This window comes from Xyrauchen texanus, chromosome 20 (genome assembly GCF_025860055.1).
Source record: "Xyrauchen texanus isolate HMW12.3.18 chromosome 20, RBS_HiC_50CHRs, whole genome shotgun sequence".
NCBI classification, from domain to species: Eukaryota; Metazoa; Chordata; class Actinopteri; order Cypriniformes; family Catostomidae; genus Xyrauchen; species Xyrauchen texanus.
Genome location: NC_068295.1, coordinates 8,459,017 through 8,476,070, shown reverse-complemented (window position 1 = coordinate 8,476,070; position 17,054 = coordinate 8,459,017). Strand labels below are relative to the sequence as shown.

General features: G+C 37.6%; 1 protein-coding gene across 1 annotated transcript in view; it reads right to left on the bottom strand.

Moving 5' to 3' along the window:
* Window positions 1–319: 319 nt before the first annotated feature.
* LOC127660937 (metal transporter CNNM1-like) overlaps window positions 320–17,054 on the bottom strand; it is a 31,483-nt gene continuing 14,748 nt past the window's right edge. Inside the window, exons 2-10 of the mRNA XM_052151430.1 lie at window positions 16,413–16,556; window positions 15,523–15,663; window positions 13,994–14,163; window positions 13,607–13,706; window positions 11,573–11,718; window positions 10,734–10,974; window positions 4,146–4,250; window positions 3,206–3,316; window positions 320–1,008 (exon numbers count right to left, since the gene is read on the bottom strand). Coding sequence (XP_052007390.1) covers window positions 929–1,008; window positions 3,206–3,316; window positions 4,146–4,250; window positions 10,734–10,974; window positions 11,573–11,718; window positions 13,607–13,706; window positions 13,994–14,163; window positions 15,523–15,663; window positions 16,413–16,556 — 1,238 coding nt within the window. The 3' untranslated portion in view covers window positions 320–928. The remainder of the gene's footprint in view (window positions 1,009–3,205; window positions 3,317–4,145; window positions 4,251–10,733; window positions 10,975–11,572; window positions 11,719–13,606; window positions 13,707–13,993; window positions 14,164–15,522; window positions 15,664–16,412; window positions 16,557–17,054) is intronic.

Below are 17,054 nucleotides of genomic sequence, written 5' to 3'. Positions count from 1 at the left end.
TTGTCAAATATATGTGCTTGGATTTTAAGCATTGGCATCTCAACCAGTAGATTTATAAGCTATTCAAATCCGGACTAAAACAGCTAAACAATTTGTACACATCTTTTTTTTTTTTATTTGTACCCTGTGCTCTCAGCAGAACAGGAAAACAAAATGCAAAAACAATAAGGTAATGCTTTAAAGTAGAATCAACATAAAATATGAACTCAGAAAATAGAAAAATAATTCTGACAGCACATACCTAATATAGGTATTTCTTCTCTGCCAATAACTCTAAAGCTAATCTATTCAACAGAATATCAAATAAAAGGGTCTAATCTATCGCAAAGTGCTTTGATGTCAATAAATTCTCTTGACTGATTTCCAGGCACAGCCTGACATATATCTCTCAGCTAATATAATATAAAAACCACACAATTAACACTTTGTCAATTAATTCCAGATAATTAACAAAAGATGACCATATCATGTGATGTACTCGATGCTCTGTTCTCTCAGTGGTCAGATGGTTGTTTTTTTGTCTCCAGGCTTGTGCTTGCTGGATTTGCCAGGGTCAGAGGTCAGAGCGTCATTACCACAGTGACTAGAGATGACATCATTATAAACTGCCATCAAAACTGTAATATGTCAACTCTCATCAATTAAAAAATTAAAAATAATCAAATGTATATTGCTGCATGTTTGAGGCCTGATGGTGGAAATTTCGGGCTTGTTGCAACAGTGTATTCCTCTGGTATTGAGCATCTACCTGGTGTTGGAGTCCACTGCAATGCTGATGGCAAGGTTTCATGATGCTACATCTGTTGAACTGTGTAGATTGGGTTGTGCTTTTTCTCACTCAATATCCAGAGGAAGGCTGGAGAATATTTCACATTTGTGGGAGAAGAAGGAGAGAGTGAGAGAGAGAAGCAAACCCACACATTAAATGCTAGGTCTTGACCTGTGAATGTTCAAGATTGTCTTCCAGAGGTTTGTCTCCATCACGAGACCTCTTTTGTTTGTTGTTGCCTGGAAAGTAGAAAGAGATAGACATGTCAAATGTTTTGATTTGACCCCAGTGTCTGTGCATAATCCATGGATGAAAAGCTCTCAAAAACCAATTACGATAATGAATAATACTTATTTTTTTGTTCATATATTGTAATCATGATTTGTTCAACTGTGGGTGACTATGGTTTTTCAATGAAAGTGTTCCTGTATCAACATACATTGGTTGTGGAACAAAACTCAAGCCAAACATCCCCAAGCCAGGCAATTCTCATGCTGGTCTAGACTGGTTTATGCTTGTTTGGGGCTGTTCAGCCCTTAGCCTAACCCTAAACCTAACCTTAAAACACCCCTAAAATTGAATTGTTTGATGTTGTTCCAGGATCCACAAGAATAGGAAATGTTCTGCCTGGTTAAATCACTGGTTAATTCGTTTTTAGTTCAAAACTACTTAATCAGAGGTGCGTTTCCCATACAACTTTTTAACTCTCTGCTTAACCACCATAGTATGATGCATCATATGCGTAATTTCCACTCACGGTTAGGGTTAGGGAAAGGGTTAGGTTAGGGGATCCTTATATCTTTGCTGGCGGTTTGGAGCTTCCGCCCCTTTTTGCAGCTCTGCCTGCAGCTATTTTCTTCTCGAAACCTCTGTGATGTCAAATGATGTCCACACAGCAAACTAACAAGTAACTATTATTCTATCCACAGGTGGAGAGCTGTAGTTCCAACCACACAACTTTGCGATGCTGTTTGCAAATGTTCGTTGGAACAATGGTTTCGTTAAACACAAAATCGTTGAACGATGTTGGTAAGTAACGATGGAACTTGCGACCATAGTTGGCCAAAAAGCTCACAATGCTTTTGGGAAATGCACCCCAGGTTGACATGTTCCTAGAGAGACATATTTTGTTGGTCCTGGATCCTGCAGCATTACTGTCAAACAAACATTACCCTAAACTTAACCTACCTGTAAAACTACAGTAAAATAGATTGTTGAGTTGAATATTGTTGAAGCCCCTAAGCCCATTCCTAAGCCTAACCCTAACCCTAAAATTTGATTGCTAATAGGAATGTTGTTCCAGTACTAACAAGGATGTTGTTCCAGAAACACATCTTACTACGCAAAGTCATGGTCACCAACTGAGTGAGACCACCATTCCTTTCAAACAATCAGATTTTAGGGTTTAGTTGAGGCCACGTTTATAATTAATACATTTTCAATTGAAAACACTTTGACTTTGTTATGTTAATGCCTCTCATCCACACTGGAGACTTACGAAAACACTCTCTAGTACCGCATACTTTGGAAAACGATGAAGTTTGGAGAGATTTCTGCTAAAAATGTATTAGTGTGGACGTGGCCTTAGGCTAACGCTTAGAGCTGGGGCTTAAATTACATTCTTATCAACCAATAATTCTTTCATTTTTTGGTTTAGGGTAAAGGTTTGGATTAGCGTTATGGTTATAATTGTTTGTAAGGAGTGTTTTTCCAGGACAAACAAAGAATTGTGACACAGGAATATGTTCTACTTGGTGAAATCATGTCATTCTGAGTGAGTGAGTGATTTGTTTTTATATTAAAAATATGTGTGGGCTGCAGCTTGAATGGCTGGTTGCTAAGAAACAGTTGAATCTTACAATGCAGAGTAAAAGCAGACAGTATGCATATGTGTTACAATGAGAGTATGTGAGTATAAGTGTGTTGGCGAGGGTTTAGAGAGAGTGTGGGACAGAACAGGGTATGTGCAGCTCTAAACTTAGGTGCTGTGTCATTCTAGGACAGATTCACAAATTTAGAAACATGCTTCTGCAATACCATGCATAAAATGTCCCTACTACCAGAGAGATATTAATGTCAGGTTGTCCAGGGCTCTATATGGCCTTTGTGGCAGAGCATTGACAAAGGAATTTTTTAGTCTTATTGAATGTATGCTTCTTATTAATGCATTTTATTTTCCCTTTAGTCAACTTCTTTTTTTTTTATGTGTCATCGAAATTAAATAGTATTTTATTATTCATTGTATGTATTGTATAAAATGTTTACAGTGTAATTCAGTGGCTGGTGGAAGTAAACAGCTGAAATTATTTTCAGCTCCTCTTTTGCAGTGGGACAGGTGTCCAGGTGGCAGTTTGTGTGTGTGGTTCATTTAGGGTGGCAAAGTGATTATGTGTGCAGCTGGGTTACAAGTACAGGTGCTTGGCAACTGATACGCACTCAGTTTCCGCAGCAGTTTTTTCCCTGGGTTCTCATCTGAGCTGGCCAAAGAGTGAGAGCTGATGAGCTGCGATGTAGACAGGTCTGTTTCCATGGGTATGGCCAAAGCATCTGAAGTAGATTGGACACAGTATGACAATGGGCCATCATGATCACATGACAAACTAAGTGACTGGTTATCTTCTCTTCTCTAAATCTATCCTGATTAAGTGAATCTTGATTTATTAATTCCTGAAAACCATCAGTCATAACAAGCTGAGCTGAAACGGACAGGTCTAGCCTGGTGTCAACATTCCTCTATAGGTCACATAAACAGAGACTAGAGCTTGTGCATTTCCTCTTCCTGTAGTTTGTCAAACGTCCCTCTCATTGTCAAACAGTCACCTCAGTGTTTGAAAATTTGGTGCGTTTACTCAGCGAGCAGAGACCTGGATTCACACCAACACCCACTCACCCTTAAAGGAACAGTTGACCCAAAAATAAAAGCTTCACTCATTATTTATCCACCCCCATGTCTTTGAAAGATGAATCCCCCACCCCATGGAACCCAAAAGGAGAATGTTTTAAGAATCTTTACACAGTTCTTTTCCATACAGTGACAGTCTATAGTGACTACAGCTGACAAGATCTAGAAAGGATAAAAAAAAACATAAAAGAAGTACATTATATAGCAAATCTTCTGAAGACGTACTTTTGCTTTGCGTAAGAAAGAAGAAGAAGAAACGGACTAATAATCTTCCACTCCATGGAATGGAGCTGCATAAAGATTCAGATGAATAACAGAAAAAAGGAGATTCTCCTCCTGTTCCACAGAAACTAATGACAGAATTCAGCAACTTTTTAATTGTTGGGCTTAATGAGGAAATTATGAAAATAATGACAGAATTCAACAGGTTAGTTTTGTATATTGATGCCAAAACTCATCCTTAAATTCACTCACTTTTTCCTTCTTTTCTCTCCAAAAGATTTTCTCTTATGTATGGGATGTCATCCATTCGCAGGAACACAGAATCACTGGGGCTTTTCTGTCCATCTGACTTACTTCCTACAGGGGGAGCCAGAGAGCCACAGTCAGGTGATCATGCATAAGCAATTAATGAGCAAGAAATGAGCATCATGTGCATGGGGTTATTTATTGTTTCATATTAACATACAAATAGAAAGAGATTTAAAAATAAAAAGTTGGTTCACAAATAAATTGAATCAGATCCACAAATCAATGTAAGGAGTTTCACAAAAATAAAGTGAATTCACAAATAAATAAAATGAGATTTGCAAATAAAAAAAATATTTACAAATATATTTTTTAACTCACAAACACAACTCTGTCCAGCATTCATTTCAGAATTGTGCACATTTATTTGTGGATCGTTTCCTGTGCATTTGCGGATCGCTACACTCATTTGTCGATTTTGAAACAAATCTAGCATCAAGATGTGTACTACAAACAGTTGGACTGAATCCATTGTCTTTTCAAGCCAATCAGATAATGGCCACATTACTCGGACCAACCGTAGCAGATTCTATTTTCAACCAATCACACTTCTTTTTACTATCAGGGCGGGACTAGAGTCACAGTGCTCTCATGAGCATGGAATCAAGCACAAACAGATAAGGCAGCTAAGCTTTTAAAGAAACGGATGCCATCAGAGGAATTCTCTGGGCATTTAATCTTTGTATAATTATCTCTCGGTTATAAACATGTGTAGTGTATTGTTAAATATCAACAGCTGGAAATTTGTAGAGTGTCCCAATCATTAGCTTCATAGCTAATCTGGCTAACTGTATGAGTCTGCTATTTTAATTTTAACCAATTTTCTTGACTAAAATGTGTAGTCTAAACCTTTAATCTTAATGTTACATGACAGATCCAAACAGACACACTACTAGACACTACATAAGATCAGCAGTACAGATGGTGTCTATAAAACATGAATCATATTAGATTATCTTAGGAGCAGAAGCAATAAAATAATAACCTATATTACACAGCGTGCAAGACCTGCTATGCCAATCATTGGTTTCACATTATTATAATGTATTTAATTAAAGCAGTTGTAATGTAATATTTATTAGAATTCTGCATTTTAGCATTTTTGTGTGAATGTTTTATGAGGTACTAAAATGGGGTCCTTTTTCTAAAATAAAGCATCATGCTCTGACAGTGATAACTGACTCATTAGTTATTGCCAACTTTTTCAGATGTTTCCCCTGTGTCCTGCCAGATCTGAGCACTTGACTCAAAAACTTGACTCAAAAACTGGAACCACTCAAACAGTGGTTCCAGCTCCAATACAGGACACTTTTTAAAATGTTTAATATGAGATTCATTATTTTTCTGTTATGTCAGATATTTTAAGTTGCAATGTCATGTCTTGAAATGAAAGTGCAATGCAAAATTTAAATGAACCATAACATTGTCTTTAAGTTGACTTTCTTAAAAATGAAAATTCTGTCATTTACTCACCCTCATGCTTTTTTAAAACCTGTACTATTTAGTTTCTTCTGTGGAATATGAGAATACATTGTAAAATGTACAATGATGCTGCTAACGATATGTAACAATTCTCTCTCCGTAATTGTGCAAGGGTGTCTGATTTAAAACCAAAAACTATGAGTACGCAAATACATTTAATATTTTTACGTTTATTCTAGGAAATATGTCAAAGCCTTTTGACTCTGGCATTAAATATGAGATAATTTGACAAACACAGTTTTCTTTCCTGTGTTGATGTGTTAGATTGTGAAACAGGAAATGAAAGAAGTTAAGGTGAGACACCCAGTTGTTGTCGTCCTATAAAAAAAGCCAGTAGTTAATATTTTACAGTTTGTGCCATGGATAAGAGGTATGAAGACACTTTACAATCAACAGTGGATGATTTCTCACCTCCACCTTCAGCCAGTGGTGGCTCAGCGGTTAAGGCTCTAGATTACTGACCGAAAGGTAAGTGGTTCAAGCCCCAGCACTGCCAAGATACCACTGTTGGGCCCTTGAGCAAGGCCCTTGACCCTATTTGCTCCAGGGGTGCTGTTTCATGGCTGACCCCAGCTTAGTTGGGATATGTGAAAACAATTGCATTTCATTTGCTCTGTACCTGTACTCTGCACAATGACAATAAAGTTGAATCTTAATCTTAAACGTGCTACCATAATCAGAGTTTGATTAAGGCCATATCTCAAGCCAAGGATGTTGTAACTGATAAAAAGGCCAAGGATCAACATCAGGAAGACGCTGGTGTATTTGAATGGTAGGCTGTTAAATTGTAGCTTTTTGTAACTGTATTAACTGTTGTAGCATTAGATGCAGGTGGTATTAAAAGGACTATTAAAGGTTTAACACAAGTTTAGCTCAATCGAAAGCATTTGTGGCATAATGTTCATTACCAGAAAAATGTATTTTGACTTGTCTCTCCTTCTTCTTCTTCCAAAAATATCAATTATGCTTGGGGTTTCAAAAGTATAGCCACAAAATGTAAACAACATGCATATTAATATGATTTTAGTGTGGTAAAACGGCTTGATATCCTTTTTTGTGTGAAGTAATATACAATTTTACAATCTACCAGCAGAAGTCAGCAGCAGTGTGTAAGTTTATTACTTGTTTCACTCGTTTTAAAGTAGTTATGGTTGCTAAGAGACGCTTGTTTGTTTACTGTATGCCGAAGTCGCATTTGTTCACGTGCTCGTCTTGCATGTTCTTTCAGTTTCGGTATGCTGATTAATAGCTTTGTTTTGCTAAGTAGTAAAGTGTGTCCTGCTGATTCCAAGCCTCGAAGTTACAGCAGTATATATATTTGATATGCGCACCGTGGCAGCGGTAGCGACAGCCTTCGTGTGAAGCCCTCCTCATGTAAAGACCAGCGAGTCTACCTAGGAGTTGGATGTGTTGCTCTCAACCTTCCCTGAAGATGGCAGCCCTCTTGTTGGCCTTGGAGACTTCAACATCCACCTGGAAAAACCTCAGGCTGCAGACTTCCACACTTTGCTTGCCTCATTTGTCCTCAAACTACTTACAACTGCGGCAAGTCAGGTAACCAACTGGACATCATCTACACACGTAACTGCTCCACTGATCATGCTCTTGTTTCTCCACTGCACACTTCTGATCACTTCTTCCTTAGTTTCAATCTTTACTTGCCTCTCGGCGCAACACACACATCTCCTCAGGTCTCTTTTCGGCGTAACCTACACTCAACTCTTGCCCTCCCATCTTTCCTCTATGGTGTCATCCTCACTTCCTCCCTCTAACCAGTCCTCCTCACTTGATGCAAATAATGTAACTAACTCTATGCTCCATTTTAAAATCTTGTCTAGATAACATTGGTCCCCTCTCATCCAGGCCAGCCTGTGCAACACACCCCACACCCTGGCTATCCGATATTCTCTGTGAACATTGCTCTAAACTCAGAGCAGCAGAGAGGAAATGGCGCAAATCGAAAGATGCTACTGACTTAAGTATGTATCAGTCCACTGCAAAAATATCATACTATCACAACAAAATTAACAATTCTTCTGATTTCGCTCACTATTCAAAAAAATGTCTTCTCTCATTTGCAAAACTCCTCCTCCTCCCTCATCATCTCTAACAGCTGATGACTTTGCCAAATTTTTATTAGAAAAATAACAAACATCAGCCGTCAATTCTCCACACCACAAACCCACGAACACACATTAACATCACCCAAACTCATTCTTCCTTCTTTCTCTTCCCTCTCATAGAAAGTATCTAAACTTCTCCTTTTCAGCCATCCTACTACCTGCCCTCTTGATCCTATCCCCTCACACCTCATTCAAGACATTTCTCCTAGAATTTTACCTGCGCTCACTCACATCATTAACACATCTCTTCTCAATGGTAACTTTCCCACCACATTTAGGCAGGCTCAGGTAGCCTCACTTCTTAAGAAACCCACCCTAAACCCTGCACATTTGAAAACTACAGACCAGTATCCCTCCTCCTATTCATCGCTAAAACACTTGAATGAGTTGTGTTAAACATCATCTCAAAAAGTTTCATCTTTTATTACTCAGAACAACCTGCTAGACAGCAACCAGTCTGGCTTCAAAAGCGGACACTCTACACAGACCGCCCTGCTGTCAGTTACTGAAGCTCTGAGACTGGGGAGAGCAGCATCCAAATCATCTGTACTCATTCTGCTAGATCTGTCTGCTGCTTTCAACACAGTAAACCACCAGATTCCCCTTTCAACCCTCACGACAAAAGGCATCACAAGAACCACACTCCGGTGGTTCAAGTCTTACCTCACAGATAGGTCTTTCAGGGTGTCTTGGAGGGGAGAGGTGTCCAAGTCTCACCAACTAGCCACCGGGGTGCCTCAGGGTTCAGTGCTTGGACCGCTCCTCTTCTCAATATACATGTTATCACTAGGGTCCATCATTCAGTCACATGGCTTTTCCTATCACTGCTATGCTGATGACACACAACTCTACCTCTCATTCCAGCCTGATGATCAGATGGTAGCAGCCCAGATCTCAGCCTGCCTAGCAGACATTTTGTGTTGGATGAAAGATGTCCAACAATTCCTTACAACTTCACCATTCAGCTAGACTCATCAATTATTACACCATCCAGGACAGCCAGAAATCTTGGAGTTGTGTTTGACGATTAGTTGAACTTCACAGACTACATCGCAAGGACTGCCCGATCGCGCAGGTTGCCTTGTAGAACATTAGGACGATCAGGCCCTTCATATCGGAGCATGCTACACAACTCCTCTTCCAAGCTCTTGTTCCTTCCAGGCTGGACTATTGCAATATTCTTCTGGCAGGCCTTCCAGCGTGTACTGTCAAACCTGCAATTGATCCAGAATGCGGCGGCGAAAGTGGTCTTCAACGAGCTCAAGAGAGTGCATGTCATACCTCTTTTCATTAAATTGCACTGGCTGCCAATGGTTGCTTGCATTAAGTTCAAGGCATTGATGCTTGCTTTACAGAACAACCACTAGCGCTGCACCCCACTATCTAAACTCCCTTCTTCAGACTTATATGACCTTTAGAAGCCTGCCTTCTGCCTAGAGGCACAAAATCACTGTCCCGGACCTTTACTTTGACTGTTCCCCGCTGGTGGAATGACCTGCATAATTCCACCTGAGCGGCTGTCTTTAGCCTGTTTCAAAAAACAGCTAAAGACACATCTTTTCGTGAACACCTAAACCATTCATACTAACACACCACCTTAATATAATTAAAAAAAAAAAACTTTCCTTGCTAGGTGTACTGCTCTAAGCAATGTGCGACTTGTATTAAAGCATTTATTATATTGTTGCCCCTTTTCTTGGATGAATCTGTTATATTATCCTCATTTGGATAAAATCGTCAGCTAAATTAATAAATGTAAATTTTACAACTTTGTTGCAAATGGTGATGTAACCATTTTAATATGGCTGTAAAAACATTGATTTACGCAACTTTACAGCTCAAATGTTACACAATTTTTAACAGAAAAATGTATGTAAGTGCTTTTATGAAATTATAAGATGCACATTTCTGCCTTTAAACCCTCCTACAATTGGCCCCATTCATTTCCATTGCAAGTGCATTACTGTAACTTCAAATTTTGGAGTCGAAATTATTGTTTGTGGTATTATGTTAAATTTCTTCTCATATTCCAGCTTAATATGCAGTCATCTACATTTGTAAATGACTCAAGCCATTTGATGGTAGATTGTTTATTAATGGAGAATCACATGACCAGCCAATTACTACTGGCTTAGTCTCAGTAACCACCTTGATATTGGACATTATCACTCTTGGTGTGGCTGACTGGGTATAGTGAATTTCTACATTGGCATCTGTAACTAAAAACTATTGATTTTGAATGATGCTGCATCCACAGTGCTAGGTGTCACTGTAAGTCCAAGATGACACAAATTCAAAAGTTACTGAGTACACCTTTTTGATTTGATTTGATATATTTGATTAACTAACCTTAGATTCTGTGTTTACTTAAAGTCATTATAATTGATTACAGGAAAATGAACTTCTTTGTGGTTGTTTTTTAAATCAAAGTGAATCAGAATGAGACTTTTCCACACTAAATCTGATTAGTTTTACTGGTAAGAGGATTAGTTTTTGGCCAACTGTCTTGCCTTGTCTTAATTCTATCACTGGATTCATGTACCATCTGCATGCATCTGCCACATCAGTTTTCACAAAGATTAAGACATCTACAACTGATATGTTTTGGATATATATGGATACATACAATCATCATAAAACAACACTTTAACTTTCACTGTTCCTCAAACACTTGCTTTAGACCATGGTAATGCAATCGCTGCCATCACAAACTGTCATAAAATATCTTTGGAGATTATCTGTCTTATAATCTGTCTTATAAATCATCTGCAAGATCCCTCTGTCTGTCAGCTAGCTCCATATGAAATTGACTTTTATGCCATATTTAACAAATGGCTTTAATATTTATTTGTTGCATGATTAATGACCAACTCAACCTGAGAAAGTAGAGAGCTGTTTGAGACTATTAAAGAAAAACAAATGCACTCACGAACAATGCGGTTTCTCTTGTTAAGTGTTGTGGTGCTGTCTGGCTGTCTGTAGAGGTGACTGTGCTGGTGGAAACGGGTCAGACAGGGCCGTCGTTCTGTCAGGGGAAGGGCGATGCTGTTAGAACGTGTCTCTGGGATGGTCATTCTCTCCCCGGGCACATGGGTGTCTGAGTCAGGCGATTGAGGAGAGCTGTCCATGCGTGTCGCTGTCAGGGCATTCTGATAATGGTTACGAGTGATCTAGAAGGAAACATGAATGAGTAACATATTATTTCATGGTATAAATAGTTTTATGTCATGGTTACATGGTTATGGTTACATGGCCTGCCTAAAATGCCAACATTCTAGTGTCTTCTCTTCACTGTTGCAGATGAACCTGGTGTTTGCATGTTCTATTCATTGAAGCTGCCAGTTTAGGACCTGTGAAGGTTTGTTTCTCAAAATAGAGACTCTTGTGGTTGAGCATCTGGATGTCCACTTTCCTATTTATCCTGGTTAGATCTGGTTTTGATGATTTCTTTCAAGACTTGCATGAAATAGCCTTAGTCTGAAGAGACTGAAGTGTTCTTAGAGTGTGTAGAATAACTTTTTGGCCATTTTCAAAACCAAATTTCTACTTGCAAGGGTATTGCGACTTGCAAGAAGTACAAATGTACTCAATACTTCAGCAACTAAAAGTCACTGTATTGCAAGGTCCATACCAATGTGCACATAAATTTGCATATTGGAATAATTTCTATAAGATAACAAGACACATAATTGGAGTAATGTTGAGTTTTACCCAATGTTTTAACATTGCATTTCAAAATATATAATAATCAGGATAGTCAGCAATTACCTTAATGATCTGTAGATCGGTGAGCTGACGTATTGTGTAGTCTGGTAAATACGGTCCACCACTTATACTCAGTTGACCCAGGCTGCCGCCATGGATCGTAGTATCCGAATTATTTAAACCACTGCTCCTTGATGGTGATCTGTGGACTTCATCAGACCATTAAAAGTGATTCAGTTGATTCTTGCTGTTATGATTCACTGCTGAAAAGACCAGAATAACTGCCTGGTCACAAGCATATTTTGTGCTTTGGATGCTGGTCCCTTGCATGAGATGCTGGTTTCCTGACCAGACTTCACTAAATAGACATTTCTGGTTGACCAACTTCACCAGCCTAACCACGTTTTGCTGGTAAACAATTAAATTATCTAAACCAACGCTGAACCAGAATTAACTACTATATGCAATATAATCTAATAGAATGAATGTTAATTTAACTACATTTTTGCAAACCAAGTTTTGCTGCAGTTTCCTGGTGAAATTTACAATAGAGGCACCACAACAACTGTGTGTTATATACACTTATTTCAGACTTTAATACTCACAAGCTTCTATGTTATGATATCAAAACACTTATACTTTAAAAAACGACTCATTTTAGCACTTTTATTTCAGACCAATCTACATTTACACACTTATTCCAATGTGATTAACTTCTGCGGTAGCTCGCTTGATAGAGTGTTGGACTTTGGACTTGGAAGACTGAGCCTCGGGCCCAGCCAAGGATGTGAAAATGTTATAGTAGCAACTCGAAATGATGTGGTTGCTTCAGTAATTGTGCTTTTCAAATGTACATAAAGCACTATTGGTTATGTTTAGGTGTTGGTTAAGGGTAAGGATGTCTGTTTTGTTCACCTCTCATTTATCTTTTTGAACACTATTGGTTAGGTTTAAGTTAAAATTTTGGATTAGTGAGGTACATTTTACTCATTAAAACATCCATCTAACATTCACCTTAAAAACCTTGACTGATTACAACATCATATCACTTGCTTTTGGTGCCCTTCACTGGACATTTCACTGGGAAACTGTAGCCAAATGTGCAATGAAGCACGTAATAATGGTTTGCAAAAATGTTGCCATTGTCATGCATGTTTGGATGGTCTTTGCTGGTCTTTTCAGTAACATTTGGTAGACACTTTTATGAAACACAATGCACAGTGCATTCAAGCTTTACGTTTTACCAATGCGAGATCCTTGGGAATCAAACCCATGACCTTGGCGTCATTAGTGACATGCTCTTTGAGTTGAGCTATAGGAATCTTTATCTATTTGTTGTTAATTAAGAGAAAAATACACTTATTACATATTCAAAAACGTTGTCAAATTGACACATCTTGATAGGATTTATTAAATAAAAAATTTAGAAAATCCATTCAGTGTCTGTTTAAAACTGACAATGTGTTTGTGAGAGCAGAAAACGCATTCTGAGCTACACAGGATCTCTTTGCAGCTTTATTTTATTTGCCCATGTAGATGTCATATCTCATTTAAAGAGGCCAAGTTCTTGCACAGTGTGTGTCGGTGTGTGTGTTTGTGGCTTTGCTTTGTGTGTCTGATGTGTGAGTCTACATCACTGAGAGAAAAACCTCACCAGAGAGACAGGCTGTGACACAAACCCTTAGCTTAGATTTAACACATTCGTTCTGAATTAATCTCTTCAACAAGGGCTAAAGGCCCCATCACTGAAGTTGTATTTTCATGATTCTAAGCTTATGAGATCCTTATCCTTATATAAGAACGTGCCATTTTGCCTGAGTGGGCAGACAAGATTTTATTTCCTTGCTTTAATTACACGAGTCTGCTCTCCTAAGATTTACATAGCAGCTCTAGTTAGGTTTTCTATCTTAATTATCTCTGGAGAGCAATGCCAGAGGGGTCACGTGTACTCTGAGTGCTCAACGTCTCTCACAGTTCTTAATTGCTCATTATATTTTACTGCAATAATACCATGGAAAAGCACGTTTATTTGTTAAATGAGACCGCATGTTCAACCACAGTGATGAATTTAAGACAACATGAAGTCAGTGCACAAACCTGTTGGTAAGATGGTCATGATAGCAGGTAAGCCATAGTATGTGAAGGGACCATTTTCAAACTTTAGTCCCTCTTTACTAATCTCTACCTCCACTCGACCCTGCAGACAGGAAGAGATTTACAAATGCATTTTAAAATGGTTAGCATGGGATGGCATATATTTGTTTCAATTTGATTAGTGACCTTGAAATATCACAGAATATTAAATGTTTCATCCCCGTTTATGTCCTAACTTTTTTATAATGAAAAAAAAAAAATCCCAGATTTTCAATGTGATCTCAAACTTGTGGACCCCACTATACATACTTATCTTTACTTCTTTTAAAATCCATCACTTTTTATATGTTAAAGCTTGTAGAAATGGAACTCTGCACTAGTGCACTTAACCTGCAATATGAGGATGAAATAATCCACTGGCTTGTTGCGCTGGAAGAGGTAGTGCTTTGGTGAACGTTTGTTTTTCTCATCAAACTTCAGTTCCTGCAACACACTCGGGTGCTTGATTAATCGCAATAGGATCTTCTCTGAGAGGTGCGTTGATTTAAAAGGCTCTACTTCTACCAACAGAAAGGAAATTGAGACAAAATAAGACAGTAATGATACTGAGAATGAGTCATTTATCATTGATTTATGTATGGGTTCCAAAAGTAGACAAGAACGAAGATCCACTAAAATACACTTTCCAATTTCTGAAACTTAAAAACCCCTTGAAATTGTTTGATGAGTGTGGTTTTCTTTCCTGTTTTTGAAATGGGAAGTTGGGGCATATCGAAGTGCTCATCCCCTAAAATAGTTATTAGGTTAGTTAACATCACAGCTATGGACCAGGATTTGCTGCTCGTCGGGGTCAGGTGGCATTAGGGAAAGGGACATTTACATTCTAGATAGCATTTTAATATTAAGATTTAATTATTTTAATATACATCAAATAATGTAGCTATTAGTGCAAGATTAGTCATCAGTCTTGTTGGTCCATTTTTCTCGCAGGCAAGGAATTTTCTAGGTTTAAAACAAATTAAGCTCAATTGACAGCATTTGTGGCATTGTGAAAAATGATTTCAACTTTTCCATCCTTTTCTTAAAACAAAAAAAGGAGCAAAAATCAAGGTAACAGTGAGGAATTTACAGTGGAAGTGAATGGGGCCAATTTTTGGAGGGTTTCAAGGCAGAAACGTGAAGCTTATAATTTTATTAAAGCACTTACATTAATCTTCTGTTAAAACTTCTTCTGTATTATTTGAGCTGTTCAGCTGTTTTAGAGTTTGTTGACATTACATTGTCATGGCAACAAAGTTGTAAAATTGTCTATAACTTTACACTGATTAGGTTAGTAAGCGATTTTATCAAACTAAAACCTGTTAACACGAATTGTTTTTGCATTGTGGCTATACTTTTGAAATAGTGAGTATTACGTATTGGCCCCATTCACTTCCATTGTAAGTGTCTCACTGAAACACAGATTTTAGCTTTTTTTAAAGAAAATGAGGGGCAAGTCAAAATACATTTTTGTGTTAATCAATATTAAGCGACAAATGCTGTCGACTGAGCTTAACTTGTACTGAACCCGGAATATTCCTTTGATTTAAATGTGTTTAAAATTATATATATATATATATATATATATATATATATATATATATATATATATATATATATATATATATATATACTGTATATGCTAATAACTATTTTGTCAACTTTTAGAAGTACACTAGCATATACAGTAGATGGCCTCAGAACTAAACAACATGGACTGCAAGCCACAAAAATCTAATTTGGATGTTCACAGGGTCTTTAAAATTACAGTCTGAATTGATCCTTTTTGGGAAATTGCCGACTAGGTGGTAACAGAGTTGTAATACATTACAGATTACATTACATTACTCTCCCATAATCCAACTGTGAATTTAGAGTACCTGTAGCCAGAAAGCGATGTGTTGCGAGCAGGAGCTGTGGTGAAACTTTGACCTTCATTTCACTCTCGGACAGTTTAAATATGGAGAAATCTTGCAGCTTCCTCTCATGGTGAGACACTCTCCTCTTCGTACGGTTATCAGCTAACACAACATACAATGTAATGAGAGAACAGTGTAGACCCTTCACTGCAAATGCATTATGGGCTTTTCCATTCTTTGACTCTACCACAATTTGCTAAATCTAATTGAATAGAGGATAATTAAACCTACACATGCTTGTATAAAACCATTCTATCATAGGGTTTAGAGTCATTCTATTTTGAGCACTCTTTGAGATATTTTTTGTACCAAAAAGAGAAAAATGAAACAGAAGGGCATAACCCATCAAAACTTTGGTAAGTGAATGTACAGAAATTGATAAATAAACCTACCCTGAGAAATATTCACAGGAGTAAAAAGTGTGACAATATTTTATTAATTAAGAAGACTAAATGTGGGTTGATAATTGCAGATACGTAACTGCAAATTCAAGAGTTCTACAATCCAATTATTGTGGTAATTATTTGCAATGGGGTCACATTATTATCTCTGATTGACTATGCATGAGGAAGCAGCAGGGAGCAGGGCAGATTTTTTTATTCAGTCCAATGCTTTGAAATGGGTGTGCAGATTCAATATTTCTCTTTTAATGCAATATTGGGCTGTGTTTGGCTGACAAAGAATGAGCCTAGTCTGCCAAGACTTTAAAAAGTCCCAAACCTCAGAAAAAGATATTAAAAGAGAATTTACACAGCTCACCAATAGAAAATGAATGTTACAGTTTTTGAATGTTCATCTTACACTTGAATGCTCAAAGGAAAGTTATTATAGAGACACAAGTAGACACTTACTGTAAAGGTCAGTTTCATCCACAATCTCAGACTTGATGATCTCCTCGATGACATCCTCAAGCGTGACAATGCCCATGATCTCATAGAAAGGATCTCCTTCTCCCTCATTATTCACTCTTTGTACGATGGCCAAATGAGATTTCCCTTTACAGTGCAAAAAATAAAAATTTAAAAGAAAAGAAAATGAATACATAAACTTTAGACAAATCACAAAGATTGTGACAGAATATGCTATTGGCTGTTGTTTTAACCCTTTAAGCGCTGAGGGGTGTTTTTAAATAATTCCCGTTTCAGCCTGAATACCTAAAATTAAAGGCTTCTAACTAAACAAAAAACTAAAAACAAAACTGATGAAAATTATGAAACTCTCAGCCAGAGAAACTGCAGAAAAATCACAAAATACGTGAGCCAAAAATGACCTTTTTGTCTTGTTTTTCTGATTTAACATTATATACCTCAGGGTGTAAATAAGGTAGCTCTGAAAAACAAGCCTCTTCAAACAAATAAAACATAATAATTGTACATACAAACTAATTACACATGCAAACACAACAATGACTAAAGGTTTGCATAGCATGCAGACTTGATTTTAGTAAAGAGAGTTTTTGAGTTTCATTCTGTGTCATTTGAGTCATCATTGAG